Source organism: Falco biarmicus, chromosome 12 (genome assembly GCF_023638135.1).
Source record: "Falco biarmicus isolate bFalBia1 chromosome 12, bFalBia1.pri, whole genome shotgun sequence".
NCBI classification, from domain to species: Eukaryota; Metazoa; Chordata; class Aves; order Falconiformes; family Falconidae; genus Falco; species Falco biarmicus.
In genome coordinates, this window is record NC_079299.1 from 14,081,489 (window position 1) to 14,098,155 (window position 16,667).

At 37.5% G+C, this 16,667-nt stretch overlaps 1 protein-coding gene across 3 annotated transcripts in view; it reads right to left on the reverse strand.

The window, feature by feature from the left end:
- Positions 1–16,667, reverse strand: part of HAAO (3-hydroxyanthranilate 3,4-dioxygenase) — a 35,869-nt gene that overhangs the window by 13,640 nt on the left and 5,562 nt on the right. For all 3 annotated transcript variants that reach the window (XM_056357202.1, XM_056357200.1, XM_056357201.1), the window contains 4 exons: positions 8,664–8,747; positions 6,917–7,023; positions 3,935–4,024; positions 3,131–3,174 (listed from right to left, as the gene is read on the reverse strand). In XM_056357202.1, the coding sequence (XP_056213177.1) occupies positions 3,131–3,174; positions 3,935–4,024; positions 6,917–7,023; positions 8,664–8,747 (325 nt within the window). The remainder of the gene's footprint in view (positions 1–3,130; positions 3,175–3,934; positions 4,025–6,916; positions 7,024–8,663; positions 8,748–16,667) is intronic.

Below are 16,667 nucleotides of genomic sequence, written 5' to 3' on the forward strand. Positions count from 1 at the left end.
TCAGCTTTAATGGAAATGTCTCATGCCTTTTGGCCTTTTTACAGCTTTTGAATAAATTACAAGGAAAGAACTTCTGTACTGGATTTATCAATAACAATTTCTCAGAGTTCTGTGTTAAAAAAAAAGAAAAGCATCAAGATGTACCACAGCTTCTGATTGATTATCAGGTTTGTTCTTTAGCTCTAATCTTCTCAAAAATATTAACAGTATAAATCTTTAATGTTCTTTTCTGCACTGATGTAATTGTTACTGATGTATAAGCTCTTAGCTCAAACTGGTGAAGGATGCCTATTGGAAATCACTGTATTGAACAATGATAGTATGTGTAAGATAGTATTTTTTTTATTACAGCAGCATCTAGAGGCTTCATCTGAAATTATATTTCCTCTGCTCAGTACTGTATGAACACACAGTGAGAGACAGTAGCTGCACTTACCTACATCCCCCCGCACATAAAAAAAAAAAAAAAAAAAAAAAAAACCAAAAACCCAACCAAACCAACAAAAATCAAACCAGCAACACCCAAACGTCACACAGGTGACATGTTCCAATTAAAATAAGCTCATTTTAAAAAAAAATTAAAAAATAAACACATTCTGATGATGCATATAAAGAAAAGTAAGATGTTGGGGATGACAACATTTTGTTTGTAAGAAACGGAGATCTTTCTGAGACTTAAATTTCCTTGTCCATCAAAGAGCCAATGCCAAAAGCTGGTTCAGCTGCAAAGTCTTTCAGGCAGGGTTTCTGACTGGTTTACCATTTCCTAATTGCAAGGGCTTGTAAGGTTGTTATCCTATACAACATTTCTGTGAACTTTTATTTTTGGTGACAATGACTTAGCTATTTTTAAGAAAAGTGATATTTAGGAAAATAAAAAAAAAGATGTGCAAAAAACAATCTTTCCTTGATTTTATGATTTGAGTAAGATATTTGTTATTGATTGAAACAGCAGGCAGTGACATTTTTATAGTTACTATCAAGCTGAGAAATGGGATAATGAAAAATCATTTCCACATTAGAACTTTTGTCTCTATTGGAGTAATTCATAAAAAGACATTTTAAGACATTTGGGAATGAATATGCAGATTAAAGACAACTGGTTCTAAAAATTTCTTAGAGGAGCTAAAATTTTAATTTGTGGCAAGAGGCATGGAATACAAGTTATGGATGTGACCGAAGGATGGCATTCAAGTTTGTCATGGAGTTATAAGAGTATCATAGCTGGGTGTTATGGCTGTTCATGTGTGCGCATGAAGTGCACCTGAGCCATAAATTTCCTGGTTGGTGCAGGATGTCCCCCCATCAGTCATCTGCACAGATGAGACAACAGACTGATCTGAAACAGCAAACCTAGGTGAGCAATGGGATTGACTGAACTGGTGGTGTGGTCAGCTGGCTCAGTATTGGATCAGATGTGTGCATGTATGTGCTTAATAGAAGGTCAGTCTGCTGAAATTTAGACAAAATATGTAAATATCTATGATGAAAAAACAAGAAAGAATTTGAAAACCAGAGACTGTTACAAATAGTTAACAAAGCATGGCCCTGGGAGAGGTAATAGACACCATAAATAGATCAAACTGGGGCATAACAAAATAAGCTCAAAGAGAATCAAATGGTTAATGAGAGCAAACAGAAAATTAATTGAACTATGTGTGAATTATTTTAATCAGCATACTAAAAGATCCACCCTCGATCAAAGCAAGCCCCCTACTAACAAAGCCCCCTCCCCACAGAACATGTGGGTGGGAAAAAAAAAGAATTCTGTACCTTTAAATGGAGGCAAGGACTTTAAGAACCAAAGAGAATTAAATGTGACTAAATGTGATTGTAAATGGTTCTTCAAAGCATCTAAAATGGTTTACTGTGTTTTAAGAGGTGTGTTAGCTTTGTGGGTTTACCACCTAGCACCCATCTCTGCGCAGACACGCAATAAGTATGTTGGCTCTTTGCACGCCTGGTCGAGACAACGGTGGCCTTCAAAACAGCATTTGGCCAACTGCTGCAGGAACTGTCTGGGTGGGAATCTAAGGCTGTCCTGGAGATCCCACATGTGTGGGGTACAACATAATGCTGTGCTTATGCTGATTTGCAATTTTCCATGTGTCAATTAAGAGCCTGGCAATGTCACGAAAACTTTCCAATTAGTTCCTGCAGCAGAACTGACCAAGTTGCACCTAAACCACTCACAAATAGTCCATAGAAACTGTTCCTGCAGGTGCAGAAATGGTCACATAGTGTAGTCTTTTGTATCTAGTTAAGACAAGTGGGTGGTATTTTGCAGATAATTTATGTGAATCAATTGCAATGGATCATGCATGTGCTGGATGTTCATGTACAGCTGTGGACCAACAGGACTGTAAGATTTCAGTGAAACAAGATTCCCAGTGAAGGTGTTGTTGCAAGTATCCTTGCAATAGAGACTTTGGTTGTCATATGGAAAGCAACCATCGTGTTTGATCCTAAAGGTACTAATAAACTAGTTTTCTTTTAAGTCATTCTCTCTATGTCCTATGTCTCTGTCCAACAGACTTGCGTTGGAGTTACGAGTGGAATATCTGCTTCAGTGTGGAAGATGCAATCAGTACCCACAAGTAGAGGCAAAATAAAAAATAAGGCAAGACAGCATGGAAATAAAATGTTAAATGGATTTAAATAGACCCTACATGAACTAAAAGTATCTGTCTTTCTCTAGGTACCCTTATTTGCCAAGAGTAGATCACAGTGTGTAGTTATAGCTAAAGGAGTACAAGTAGGTATAGAGTGTATAGACTCAACTTGCAAAAAAATCTCATTCTGCAGTCAGAAATGAAATTTTGTTACTATAAGACTTGAATAGCATGCAAGGATAGAGATAATGAGATTTCACACTGTATGCTTACCTGACAGATCATTATGGTGGCATCACATGAAAAACTGTTGATAATCATGTATATGGTTGGTTTTATTGTGGTTGGGGTAATGGAAGGAATTACTTCCCAAAGTAACTTTAATTTACATAATCAGAAAGAAAAACAGAAACTTAGTCATTTTATGTGATGATCATTGCTGTTCAACCCGATGTTGTTATAATTTGATATTTGATAAATGTGGTAATTGTTCTAATTCTGTAATTAATTTGCATTACCTGGATTTGGTTTTCCAGTTTGATATTGTCTTGAATTGAAAAACCTGGAATAATAAACATTTAAACACCAGTAAAAAGTCACGTTCATGTTCTGTAGGTTAACAAAGAACAGGCAGTAATGCTGGCCATTAAGCTTTGTGTTGATGTGCCACATCCTCAGCTACTATCACATGTATTCACAATATATATACACGCATACATATGTGTGCATATATACGTTACACACACATATATATAATAAAATAGGGCCGTACCTATTTTATTGACAGGGTTTTTCTTAAAGTCCACCAAAATTCATGTCACTAAACAATTTCCTTGTTCACTTTAATCGATCTGTTAAACAGTTGCTGTTTGTTGATGACATTCACATATTTCCTAGAAAGCAGCTGTCTTCCAAATATGCCACAGTCCTATTATTCATGAATAATATCGATTAAAAGTACTTAGATTAAAGCAAAAGAAGCCCTAAGGCAATTAATTGGATTATGTTAACCTTGCATCAACCAGTGGTAATTCCTCATTCAATTCTTTTTGCACTTAGCAGCATTGTGCTTTTACTTGTTCAAAAAGTATGTTCCAGGTAGATGTGAGGAGCACCTGATTTTTATATTTTTTTAAAATCTGACTTAATGAGTTTGGGGTATACAAGATATGATTAAAAATTCCTAGAGCACCAATTAACTTTTAACAAGTCTGTGTAAAATGCAGCATAAATAGAAAATTCACTATGTAAGTCACAGACTGATGAAGATCTATTAGACCATTTTAACTCTTCTTTTAAAATTTACACAGAAAAAAGCTTACTCTTGAATTATTGGTAGAAGTTGAGTGCCAAGATCTTCACAGTGAAACCATTTTTCAAAGAGGACATTAGTTGATTCTCCAACATAGTACCTGACAAAGTAAAAACATTAGTCAATCCTTTTATTAAGTGATCAGGCAGTTTCAGTCTTTTCAAGAAAACAGCTATTTGATGTGTGAGAGCGTGTTATTCTCAAGCCTGGTGTACTTGACTCTGAAGAATGGTTATTTAGGGAAGCTTTCTGTTTCCTTGGTTAGCTGACTTGGGGGGGGGGGGGAGCCTCAAACTTCTATGGAGGACCTTGTAGTCCTGTTGATCAGCCACAGATTAAGTCACCAAATTCCTTTACCAACTCTCCAGATTTAATACTGGGAATGATTGCTGCCATATCCCTTGGGACCAAGAACTTGCACTTTGGACGTAGTTATTGCAAAAATAACTGGACCCAAATACCATTTCCAGTAACTGCTTCCATGCAACTGTGAGATAAATGCTCATATTTCAGAGAGTCAACTTGCTTATTGCCCATGCATGGACTGATAAGAAATCAAGGTGGTTTATGGACTCATTTTGCAAAAAATAGATGGTTGTCAGCTGTGTAAATCTGGGAAGTGTTGTTTAGCCACCATTCTGAAGAGGAACTTAGCATTTCTCTTGTGTTACTTTATGTCTTAACAAATAAATTGTGCTGAGATCAACAGGTCAAGGTTGCTGTAATCTGTGGAATAGCAAATACAAAATTTACCTACAGATTTTAAAAAGAGTTTGTGTACTGGTAAGGGAGTGATGCTCCAGTTCAGGCACTTATATCGTGACTCATAGGTTGCATAGGATGCGAATAGGTCCTGTACATCCTTTGAGTTAGTCACTGGCATGTGTGTTTGAAGAGGGAAACAAGGAGTATATAATTATACTGTGCATATTTGTGTATTTGTGTCTGTCTTACGTATCTATATATGTATTGTCCAGAAACTTTCTAAGAGCTCTTTGGCTCCTCGAGTTTTGCAAACACAGGCTACTCAGAATACAATAGCATTACTAATGGCTCCAATAAGGAAAAAGCTGTGCTGCAAGCACAGATTTTGAACACAGAGAATCTACAGAGAAGGGAGATGCTACAGATGTCTCAGCTGGGAAAAGGCTTTGTACTTGGCAAGGACTTTGCATCTTACTAAGGGTAAAGAATTCAACCACACAACTAACATCAAACTTAGTTGTTTCTGTCCTTGTTTGCCATAGGATTAACATTAGCTAGTGCATTTTTCTTATAGTACAAACCATGTAATCATTACTTGGGCTGGAACACTGAGTCAGGTTACTTATTCTTCACTTGTACAGTAATCGGTATGCTGGGGGCTCTGATTTATGACTCTATGACCGAGTCTTATAGGCATGATTAATAATGGAACAGTAACATAATAGTAGACCTTGAGTCAGCATACTTCCAAGTTCATTATGACTGCCTCTTGTACAGTCTTTGCTGCAGGTGGCTAGGAATGAAAAATGTTTGAGAAGATGAGAGGTTCTGGTTGTAAATCCCCACCTCTCCCAGGAGCACACAGAAAGACAACAGGTTCAAAAGTATGACATGATTGTTCACTTGCAAAACTTCAGGTTCATCACATCTGTGTGAAAACCTCTGAGTAAATTATTTTCAGGCACCTGATGAGATATTTTCAATTAAGACTATGCTTTGTTAATCCAATTATTTTTTCCCACCTGCATACCATATGGTAGCTTTTAGTTTCATTTCTCCACAGAGGCATGATATTGATAGAGTGCCACTCTCTAGATCTACTTGGGATTCCTAAAAAGGCATTCAGCATCTTTTTAACTCTTACCATTCACAGACTTCATGTACAAGGTAGGTTATTTTACTTAAAGTTACCTAAAGCTAATTATGTTGCTTTATTACAAATAAACATTGTTATCTGAATCACTGGGTAATTGTTTCTGGATCAAAATATCATTTTAATAACGTAAGTGCTCACAATTCACAGACCTGTAATGAAAGGAAAAAAGAGGCAAGTGCCAAAAGATGAACAGTGCTTTAAAGGAACTGGATTTGTCTTTAGCTTGGAATTCCAATCACATGTTTTTCTGAATGGTCCCTTTCTTAGTTTCTTATTTCTTTCTTTAGTTTTGTTTTTTTTTGTTTTGTTTGAATGAAAAAGTGTATCTTCCTAGCTCTGCATATTTGCAATCTTCCTGCTGTGACACCACCTATGTTGCATTCAAAGCTGTAGGCAAAAGAACAGTATGTTACAGATATTACCTCCATTTTAAATCTTTATAAAGTGCATGAACAGCTGTACACTCTCCTTGGTCAGTTGTATCTAGTTAATATCAAAACAGCTTTTCTAACTTGGCTAATGTTACTGCTGTGACTTGCTGCCTTAGACTTATGAATTCTGTATGACCACAGGACAAGGCTGAGTCCTGCTTCCACTAGAATACAAAGAAAACATCTCGTTTCTTTGAAGATGTTGTTCTCAAAAGGCAATAAAAGCTGGGCAGAGGTGTGTACGATGTAGAGGGGCTAGTGTTAAGAAAATTGACTTTTGTTTCCAGCTTCCCACACATCTGCCAAGAAAGCTCTTCTTCATCTCTCTGCTTTCAGTGCTTACAAAGCAATTAAAGTTCTGCTTGCCAGAATTGATAATTTATTTTTTTTCAATTTGGATTGTTACAGAGCTCTGAGATTTTAAAACTTAAGGTGATAGTAGTAGGCAATACATAAGCAGATAGTTATAACTACAACATGCAGTTAAGACATTTCAACATGTTCCTTAACTAAATCAAATGTTAAATGAGATCTCTGGTTATGTGTATATAGATAAATAGATGTGTGGAATAATATTAGTACAAAATTGCCAGGGGGAATCTGATAAGATATCAGGAAAGTACAGTACAGTATTGTATTTACATGAGAAATTAGTTTATATTACAAATCCTAACAGATTAGCCAGCAGTTTATACTTCACCTGAGCCCATCAATTTCTGTCTTTAATCTTTCCCTCTCAATCACAAGACCCACAGTGTCTGTGTATCTCTGAGGAGAATGAGGTATCCTAGCAGGTAGGAGGAACATCTGTTCAAAGGAATGAGAAAGCATCAGTATCAGGAAGTCTCTGTTCTTTGTGTTGCCCTTCCCCTGCCCCCCAGCCTGCAAAATCCTTGCCCCACTCTTCCCCTGCTCTTTGTTGATCCTGTGGTGGTCCTTTGCAGCTGCACCCACTTTGGTACCAACAGCTTAGCAGACACTGTTGCTTGCTTTTTCAGTGAATGACCACTGACTGCCATCAGCACCGCCTCTGTGGCATTCAGGTGGTCTCCTCCCAGTTTGATCGTCATTGCTAGACACAATGAAATGAAAAGCTAAACAGTTAAGTCACCCGGAATTTATACAGGTACTGCAATTTCTCAGTAGCAGAAATGGAAATAAAAAGCAAGGTTGTTGTCAGCTCACGAAAACGTGTGAACTAATCAACCATGTGCATCCCTGCAACACAGGAAGCACCTGTGATTGCATGATGAGGAGTGTTATTCTCTCCAGAAATAATAAATGAGGAGCTAATTACTCATGCAAATGATGAAGTGAATAAGCATTTGGTTAGAAGCCTATTACTGAAGTTTGAGAACAACCCTTTTACTAGCACCTGTCTGACTGTGTAGGAAGGTGGTAAGCCTATACTGTTCTTCAGCAGTACAGATTCCTTATTCAAGTTTGGGCAAGTCATTACAATTTCTCTGTCTGCAAAACAGAGCTAATGAAGCAGTGCTTCACCCAGACTAGTGTCAGTCTTCCCACTAAGGATATTGTGTGCTCCTTTTCATTAATGCTTCTGGTACACGCCAAGATCTCAGCTGGATGTACGTCTCCATTGTGACCAGAATCTCCCTGTCTTTAGGTTTGAAAACATAGATCCATTTCTTCATTGAAAATGTTGTAATACTTTTAATGACATCAAGCTATATGGTCTAATGTATATCTTCCTTTTTAGCGGCTGGCCCTACTAGATCTAATAATCCATTCAAAGACAGTGCAGTTCAGGCTTGTGACAATAATGAGTAGCAGTTGTAGCACATTTAATAACTTGTAGTGACACCAAGTAAAATACCCAGTCACACTCTCATAAGAGCACTGCAATCTATACTTCAGCAAGTCCACTACTATCAGGGAAAATAACTGAGTGCAGCGGGATACATTTTATCCATAAATTGCTCTTTTAAAACTGTTCTTATATTGTGATGGCTGTGAAGGGTAGCTGTGAGGACTAAAGAAGGCTGAAAATAGCTGAATCTCTGAACTTTTGAAGTTCTAGGCAGTTTGCTTAATGGCGAGTTTGGGTGGGTGGGCAGTACGTACCTGACAATGTGTAAATAAAAGAATGACCCACCTGAATTCACATGGCAGATTCCATGCCATGCGGGGGAGTAAGAACTCCTCTCAGTATATTCCTGACTGTCTGAATGGGTATCCCAAATGCTCACAGATACTTTTTTCTGTTATTGAAATCATGAAATGTTGAACACTCTGTATTGTCGTTTGCTGTAATTACATGGACTTTGCTATATTGCATCCAGTTTTGTGTTGTTGGGGTTTTTGGTGTTTTTTTTTAATCCTGATGCCATTTCTTGCACAGCAGGGATACATTGATTTTTAAATACTTCATAGAATATTCATTTAATATACATACATACTACAACACAAAACCAACCCTATTTTACCTCCCCTTCTCGGATGACAATGTCTTTTTGTTTCCCGTTTTCAATTATCTTCAAACACATATCTCCTTTAACCTGGTAAAAAAGCTGAAGGAATAGGAAAATAACATTAAGGTGACTACTCCAAAACATTCTTTACTTTGTATTCTATATATAAAGAATACATGTATAAATACATTCAATCTGTAATTGCAAATATTTACAGATTTTTTTTCTAACAATAAACAACAGGCTTCCAATTTTTGCTTGCGTTTTGGAAAGGTTACTAAATATGTATTATTTCCATTATCTTACATACATTTGACAGTCTAAGAGCCTGTAACTGCTTATAGGGCTATTCTGTGAACCCAACGGAATTCCATTGCTCTGTCTTTACTCCTGGGGATTACTCTTTGTAGAGCTGGGATGTTATGGTTCAGATATCCGTGAATTACACTATATATAAAGCTTCATTTTACATGTATCAGGTCTTCACTATTACATCCAGTCAAATTAAATGTCACTTTTCCAAATAAGCTCCAAATATGCATGCACAGGTTTTTTGGATGTGTTTTTTCATTTTGTAATGGAGCTTTCTCATGTGGGAATAATTGCCAATTTGGAAGCTGTACTGCTTTATTTCTGTGGATACTCTCAAAGCCCAGCAACAGCTGCTCCTCTTCCTACTGTGTGTGTAAAAGGATTACATTTGAGGCATGTATAAGGACAGAACCACTGAACTCATAATTCTGTCTTCAGTGACCTTTCCACAGCTTTGTCTTCAGAGCAGCTTTGTAGGGGCTCTGAGGTGCTCAGACCTAGCTTCTTGTTTCACGGCAGAACTGTGCTGTGAGCTGTAAGCAGGTCTCTCTTTGACCTGGAATAATGGGCATGGTTTTCCTCATTTTATATAATACAGAACCATAATACTTCAAAAAGTCAACTTTACTTTTCTGCCACTCTGCCAAGCTTCTCTATACTTTCCGTGATCTGGTTGCCCTATCTAGAAATCAAACAGATGAATTCATATAATTGCTAGTGCAGCTGAAATTGTCTGAAATCTCATTAAAATTTAGAACTAGAATTAAAATAATTTTATTTACAGTAATTCACTAAAATTTTAGCAAAACAAAAAATAAATAGGGGAAAGAAGAAACCACCAAAGTATATAACCCCCCTATTTCTAACATTAGAAAAGCTTAATTGTTTTTTTTTTAATTGGGATTATTTCTGAGAGTGTTGAAATATTAATACATTCCGCTGAGAATTCAAGAATCGCCTCTATGAACATAAAGAATAAATATGCTCCCAAGGGAATGACACAGTAGGGAGAACTGAAGTTATATTGGAAAAGAGCTCATGCTGAGAGCTCTTACACAACTGAAAGTCCACCTTGTGCCAGGGGCATCACCACGGGTAAATTATAACTCTCCTAGATGGCCACAGCGCCAGGCTACTTATCCTCCTTGCACTCATCTCCCCATGTTCTTTTCCTGTCATTTGCTTTGGTGTTACTGAATGACCGTATGAAATGCTATAGCAACCCTCATTACAGAGCACATCTGGCAGGGCTAACTGCTCATTGTACAACATAGTGATTTGAGTGGGGAAATGGTCTCTCCTTCATTTCAAAAAAAAGACTTATTTAAGACCATAAGATCCTGATGGATTATCACACAAGCCATTGGTAATACGGAACTGGTAATGCTGAAATTGAAAGATGCTTTTTGAAACGTTGAGCTTTGGAGTCTGTCTTCCCTATAGCTGCTGAGGGAGTTGTTACTGAACACTTGCACAGGTCATGTAGATGAGGGAAAGGACAAGAGAGGCAGGGTTTTATTATCCTTGTGACCATGGATCACAGAGCTAAGCAAACTTTCTGGTAATGAAAGACTGGAGAAGGGAAAGGAGCCGTCCAGTTCAGTAGTCGAGCATCACCGTCATCAGGAAAGATTCTGAACACTAGATTTTGAATTAAAAGAATTGTTTTGCAATGGGAAAAGAGAAATGAAGTGGGTTGCACATTACCAATAAAAGTGGTTTTCTGACTGAATTTAAATAGTACCTTTCACTGCAAATTATGGTCTGTTCTTTAAAACTTTTTTTTGAGAAATATCTGAGTCCTTCAGTCTTCCGTAAATCATCTGACATAACTGTGATTAATACAAATGCTAATAATTACTGAATCTACTGCTGTGTTTATGTTGTACCCTGAACTTTTATCAAGAAAACTGTCAACTGTTTAATATCTCAGTGAGTTACAGTCCATGCCCAATACGGTATCATAGTCTCTTTTTGCTGGAATGTTTTTTCTAAATGCTGACTGAGCTTTGCCTCCCAGGCAAATCTAACCTTTTCCTAAGCACCTCCTGGAAAAATCAAGGCCTAACTAAAGAAGTACTGGGGAGGTGGGGGTGTGTGGTGTGCATACATGTATATATGTATACACAAATCTGTATGCATATATATATATAGCTAGTAAGTCAGTACAGTTCATGCCACCTGAAAATATGAGCTTTTCTAATTGGTCTGTTTATACTGGGATAATCTGGTATCCATTCTCCACCATAGTACTGAAAACTGAGAAAATGTGCAACATTTTCAATCTATTAGCACCTTATTAATGACAAGGCATCTTGTTACATATGATATATCTATATACACACATATATTTATCCTTGTAGAAAAGCCTATATTTGTACGTTACTACTGCATAATGGGTCAAAATGGACATGGATTTGTCTTTCTGAGTGAATATATGGATCAAGAAAGAAACAAAGATTGTTCACTAGTCTTTTTATCCCTTTTGTTGCTAAATGTGCTTATCTGCTTATTATTATACCTTCTTTTCTTCCTTCCATTTCCCAGACTTTTGCCTTTTGTTTTGCTTTCTTTTTTACTATGTGGCACTTCTTGTTATGATTATACTAAAAACACATCCTCTTATTAATTCTCACTTAACTCTAGATGTTATGAGCCACCTAGAAGTCATTCTTTACCCTAAGCCTAAGCATAATATGTTTTCATGACATTGCTCAATATGATCATTAAAACTGCAGTTATACCTATGAAAACTAACCTGAAAGCACCTTAAGATTGAAAGTTTGGTTTTAAAATTTTCCTTAAACTCTACTTACTATAGGAAAATTGCATCCTCCTTCCTTAGTCTGCTTCACCCTTCTTGATCATGCTTCAAACCTGATAGTATTTTGTTAAGCCGCACTGAAAGGCAGCATAACTACTGCTGAATCTTAGTCAAGTCTGTAAAGGGGTATTTCAGTCATTTACAAAGACTCATAAAATAAATTATGCCAGCATTTCTGGAGACAATAGGTGGAGGTGCAAAGAGGTGGGAGCTCACTGTTGCCTTTAGTGGAAGCATAGCTGAAGCTGTTTGTCTTGGTAGAAATTAATTTCAACCGTGTAGTAGAAAGTGTGGATATCACCTTAAAAATAGAACTATTATCCCCACCACATTAACATGGTGAGAATTGTATTGTTCCTTCATCCAGGTATGTGTATCCTAGCAGAGTAAAGGAAGCATGTAGTAGGGGAAGAACACAGTATTTATAGTTGATTTGTATAGGCCAATAAAAAAGCAAGTCTATTTTATCTTATGTACAGCAATGTATACAATTAAATTTAGATCCACCCTGGCTATCAACCTCTGCCTAGATGTAGGAGCCCAGAGCTCTGTGAGGGCTTTTCTAGCTGAGAGCTTATTCACAGGCCTCTAAAGATACCTGCAATTTGCAGTGTACTTTGCGTACTGACTGATTCTGAAAGTGGAATTTGGAATTGTCCAGCCACTTCTGGAATTAGGCTCTGACTTGGCATATCCTGGCTTGTGTTCCTTGTCAGACTGCTAGGTGCTAAATTAATTTGCAGAGCAAATCGAATTCTGATGTGGGAGTAGAGCCTAGGTGCTCTCCAGAGGTCGGTGGCGACTGATCTCTTTAAGCACAGAAAAACTATTTTCTCCCTCTCTCATCACAAGGTTTTTTAGCCATCAGAAGTCTGGAAGGCAAACAGATAAGGAAGGTAGAGAAAACACTGTTGTGGGGTTTGGGTTTCAGTTTTTTCTCTGCTCAGTTACCGGTCACCTGTGAAACAACTTCAACACTAGCAAAAACTCACCCCAAGTCTATGCAGCAAACTTACTTCCGAAGCCACAATATCTTTCTGATGCAAAAGGACCATCACTCATTACTTTGTAATAGGTGCTTTGTTTCTTATTAAAATATTCAAAAAGTTTTCATCAGGTAAATATGGGGGGTTTAAAAAGTAAAGAAGCAAAACGTTTTCTCTTGCTTTGCTGCAACTCGTTCTCAGTTTTATTGGGGAGATAAGCACCGCCAAACTACCTACTGGGATGCTCACCTAGCCCCTCTTTTCCCCTCTTTCTTAGGCATCCAGTATCACCATGCAATGTAAAGGGAGAATTGAGCTGCCAGGGGAGGGTTTCTCAAAAGCAAGCTGATTAGAGCAGCATGTGCTACAAGAAGGGGCCAGGCTTCATTTAAGCAGGTAATTTGTCAGAAACCGGAGCCAAGTCTTACTTGTAGTGTGTGTGTGAGGGGGACAAACAGAAATCAAAACTGAGGTTAGAAAACTCGGATGAGCTGTGGCAGATGTGACTCGAAATCTGTATCACGTTTCAGAGCTGTTCAGAGATGTTGCTGTATCTGTCAGACCATGTAAATATGCTAGAAGAAGCTGAAGAGATTGGCCAAGATGATCAAAGGAGAGGGAATTTCTGTTCTGAGAGTCCTCTTTAGGCCTGCAGTGTTAAGTGCTGTGATCTGTGGGGCTGTATCAGTACTCAGGTGGCTCCATCTATAGAAAACAACCTAGATGTTGAGTGCAAAACCAGGGTAAGATATACACAGCATGATGAGAAGCAGGGCTTTTAACAACCAAGCATAATATTGTGCCAATGCAAATGTGTTGCAGGTGGCAGATGAAAGGCTGATTTGAATTCCTCTGCATGGAACTGCACTCTTTTATGTACACTCAATGTCAGAATATAAATTCTTAAGAAATCAAAGTTAACTAGTTGAGATTCCTTGTGTTTAAGTGGTGAAGTGGGCAAAGAGACAGAAGCCTAACTGCTTTTGTGATCCTAGATTTACCTGTTAGCATATCTCACTTTCCCCCAAAGCAGCCTATGCAATTAGTAAAGAAAATCTGAAATTGCTTTACTACAGCTAAGCTTTGCTATGATTATAGTTTTTGCCTGTCACTAACTTCCTCCAAAATGTAGTCCCCTTCAGTCATCTTCTTCTCTTTATTTCTTTGGAAGTTTTATCATGAATTTTTTTAAGGTAAGATTAGAACATCTTTTCCCCCCTCAGGCTTTGTAAGTAAGGAAAAATGCAATAAATGTACCATGATATCTGTGAGCTAAGTGCCGAAACTCTTCTTGTTACAAATGCTACTGTATGATGCAAAGTTCAAGAGACAAAGGTATATTGAGGACTGTTCCCTGGTACCTGGCATGCACCTGCTACCAAGTTACCTGCTACCAAGGCTGAGCATCACATCAGGGCCGCCACATACACTTTCAGTGGTCTCAGCAAGTTGACTACACAAGAACTGTAGTCGCTAGTCCGTGTAATCCAAAGCTTTCTTGGCAAATGAGGTACATTGGAAGAATTATTCGTATGAAAACCTCACAAAACTAGCTGTATAGCACAGACACTTTCTTTTTAGTGCATATTAAGAAAGTTTTGTCTGTATAGCTATATGGCTGCATTGTCACAGCAGGATTTTGCATGTTTCAACAGAAGATGCATTTCCCAAAGCAATTCAGTTTCATTTTGAGGAGGAGTCTGATTTAGAGGCAGAAAACACCTGAGTCGATGTTTGTTGACTCTCTCTCTGTTCTGATGGAGAAAGAAGCACAGGGGAACTTAACACTTACAAATAGGAAAAAGAATGAATATGACATAGTGGTAAAGTCAAGCCAAAGAATGTGAATGTTTTATCTCTTGCAAGGTGCAGCTTGCTCCGTGTAAAACCTGTCCAACTGAAAACAATGTCTCGGGTATCTCTTCTGTGCAGAGGGATGGCAAATAAGTAGTGCACAGAAAATTAAGAAAGAAGTTAAGTAGTACAGAGAAAACGAAGAAGGAAGAACATGTTGAGTTACATATTTAGAAAACTCCTGCTTGTTGAGAGGAGGAAAAATAGTGTGTGAGACTAGCTGTCATTTCAGCCTAAATTACTTGTTCAGGAGACAATCCTAAAAGGCTTTGAAGAGCATCCAAATCAAGCCTCTGTTTTTCTCATAATTGTCCAGCCAGGGTGATCTTCCTGATACACCTGCACGTTAACAGCACCAGCAGAGAACAGCTTGGGAGCAGGAGGATGCTCCAAAGCCCTTATTGCTGCACATGAACCCTTCACTGCTGTGAACTGCAGGCTGACAAGTGCAAGTTATGCCACAGGGCATGCTACAAGCTGTGTGATAACAGGCATAAAATAATGAATGAACAGTTATAAACAATCCTAAATTTAACTTCCTTTTCTAAACCAACCCTTCTTTGCTATCAGAATATTAGCAGAATAACATCAGCTAAATTTGCGTAAAAAATTTGTGGGGTTTTGCATTCATGATTTAGCCTGCTAACAGCATGCCTATATAATTTGTCTTTTGAATTATCACTCAGAACTATAAATGACCTTTTGTCTGCCAAAATAATGAGCCGAACATGGTTTTGAATGTTTTTTTAATCTCAAGCCTAATTTAGGAGTATGCCCTTTTATGAGGTTACTCTCTGCCTCACAGTTCTTCTCTAATGAAAAACATGGATCTAAATTAGATCACAGGAAGGTGCAAATGTGTCTGACAAAAAGCCGTACCTGGCTATCACTACATTGTACCTCCAGAAAAGTGGACAAAATTGGCCCATATGTGAAACCGATACGTAACTGATAACGCTTCTGATGGGTATGTTTCCAGTTTTACTGTCTGACAGGAATTTTATGTTTCCATTATTTGGTTGATGAGTAATTGTGGAAAATTTTTTATGTAAATGAGGATGTATTGATACCTAAAAAGTCTTGTTTCCAGTTGAATTAGCAATATTTTACTATACTGTTGCATACTGATCTAAATTGTGTCTTTATAGATACGGCTAACTATTTATACTGTTGGGAAGTCATACAATAGGTTTAGGTTTACTAATGGTAGGCCAGATTATTTTTGAACACAGGAATATCTTGCAAAATAATAATAAAAAAAGAGGTAAATTATATTACTCTAACTTTCATTTTAAGGGAAGGGGAGGATAAGATAGATTTTTTTTTTTTTTAATGAAACAGTACAGGAATGGGTGAGGGACCAAGGATAATCTGGTATGAACTCAGAGATGCAGGGAGAGGCAAGATTGTAAAGAAAGCTAAAAAAAAAATACCATATGTTTAATATTGTAGTGGAAATCATCATACCAGTTAAATTAAGCTCATTTTTGTATGTTCTCCCTTAGTGTATAGCTCTAATGTATTCTTCAGAGCAAGAAAATTACTTGTATAAAACCAAAAAGGTTAAGTTACAGAAAAAATATTTGGAATCATTAACTTCCTTATATACCTTCATGTACCTTCATTTAATGCTTTGCCAAACCTTGATGTAGTTGACCTTGATAACAAAATTAACTCTTTTTTAATCTAACATACAGCACTTAATATACCGTAACATCAGTGCACATCATCTTCTCAGTGCTTTCTGTGCAGTCATGCTACAGATGGGATTGCTTCTTCCCCAGGGACATAATGATGTTGACAAAACCACATTTTGTTTCTCTCAACTAAGTATCTCTGGAATTTCCTTGTAAATATATGATGGATGCTAAATCCTTCTGGTTAGCAACAGTCACTTTACACACACTGCCCTGAAACCTGGCTTACCTTCTTACCAGCCCAAACAACCTGACCTCATTGTCATGGGTGTTGCCAGAGCTCCCCCTGCACAGCAGATGATGATGAGGGACATAATGGACCATGTTGGGTAACCTGGTAAGTGAC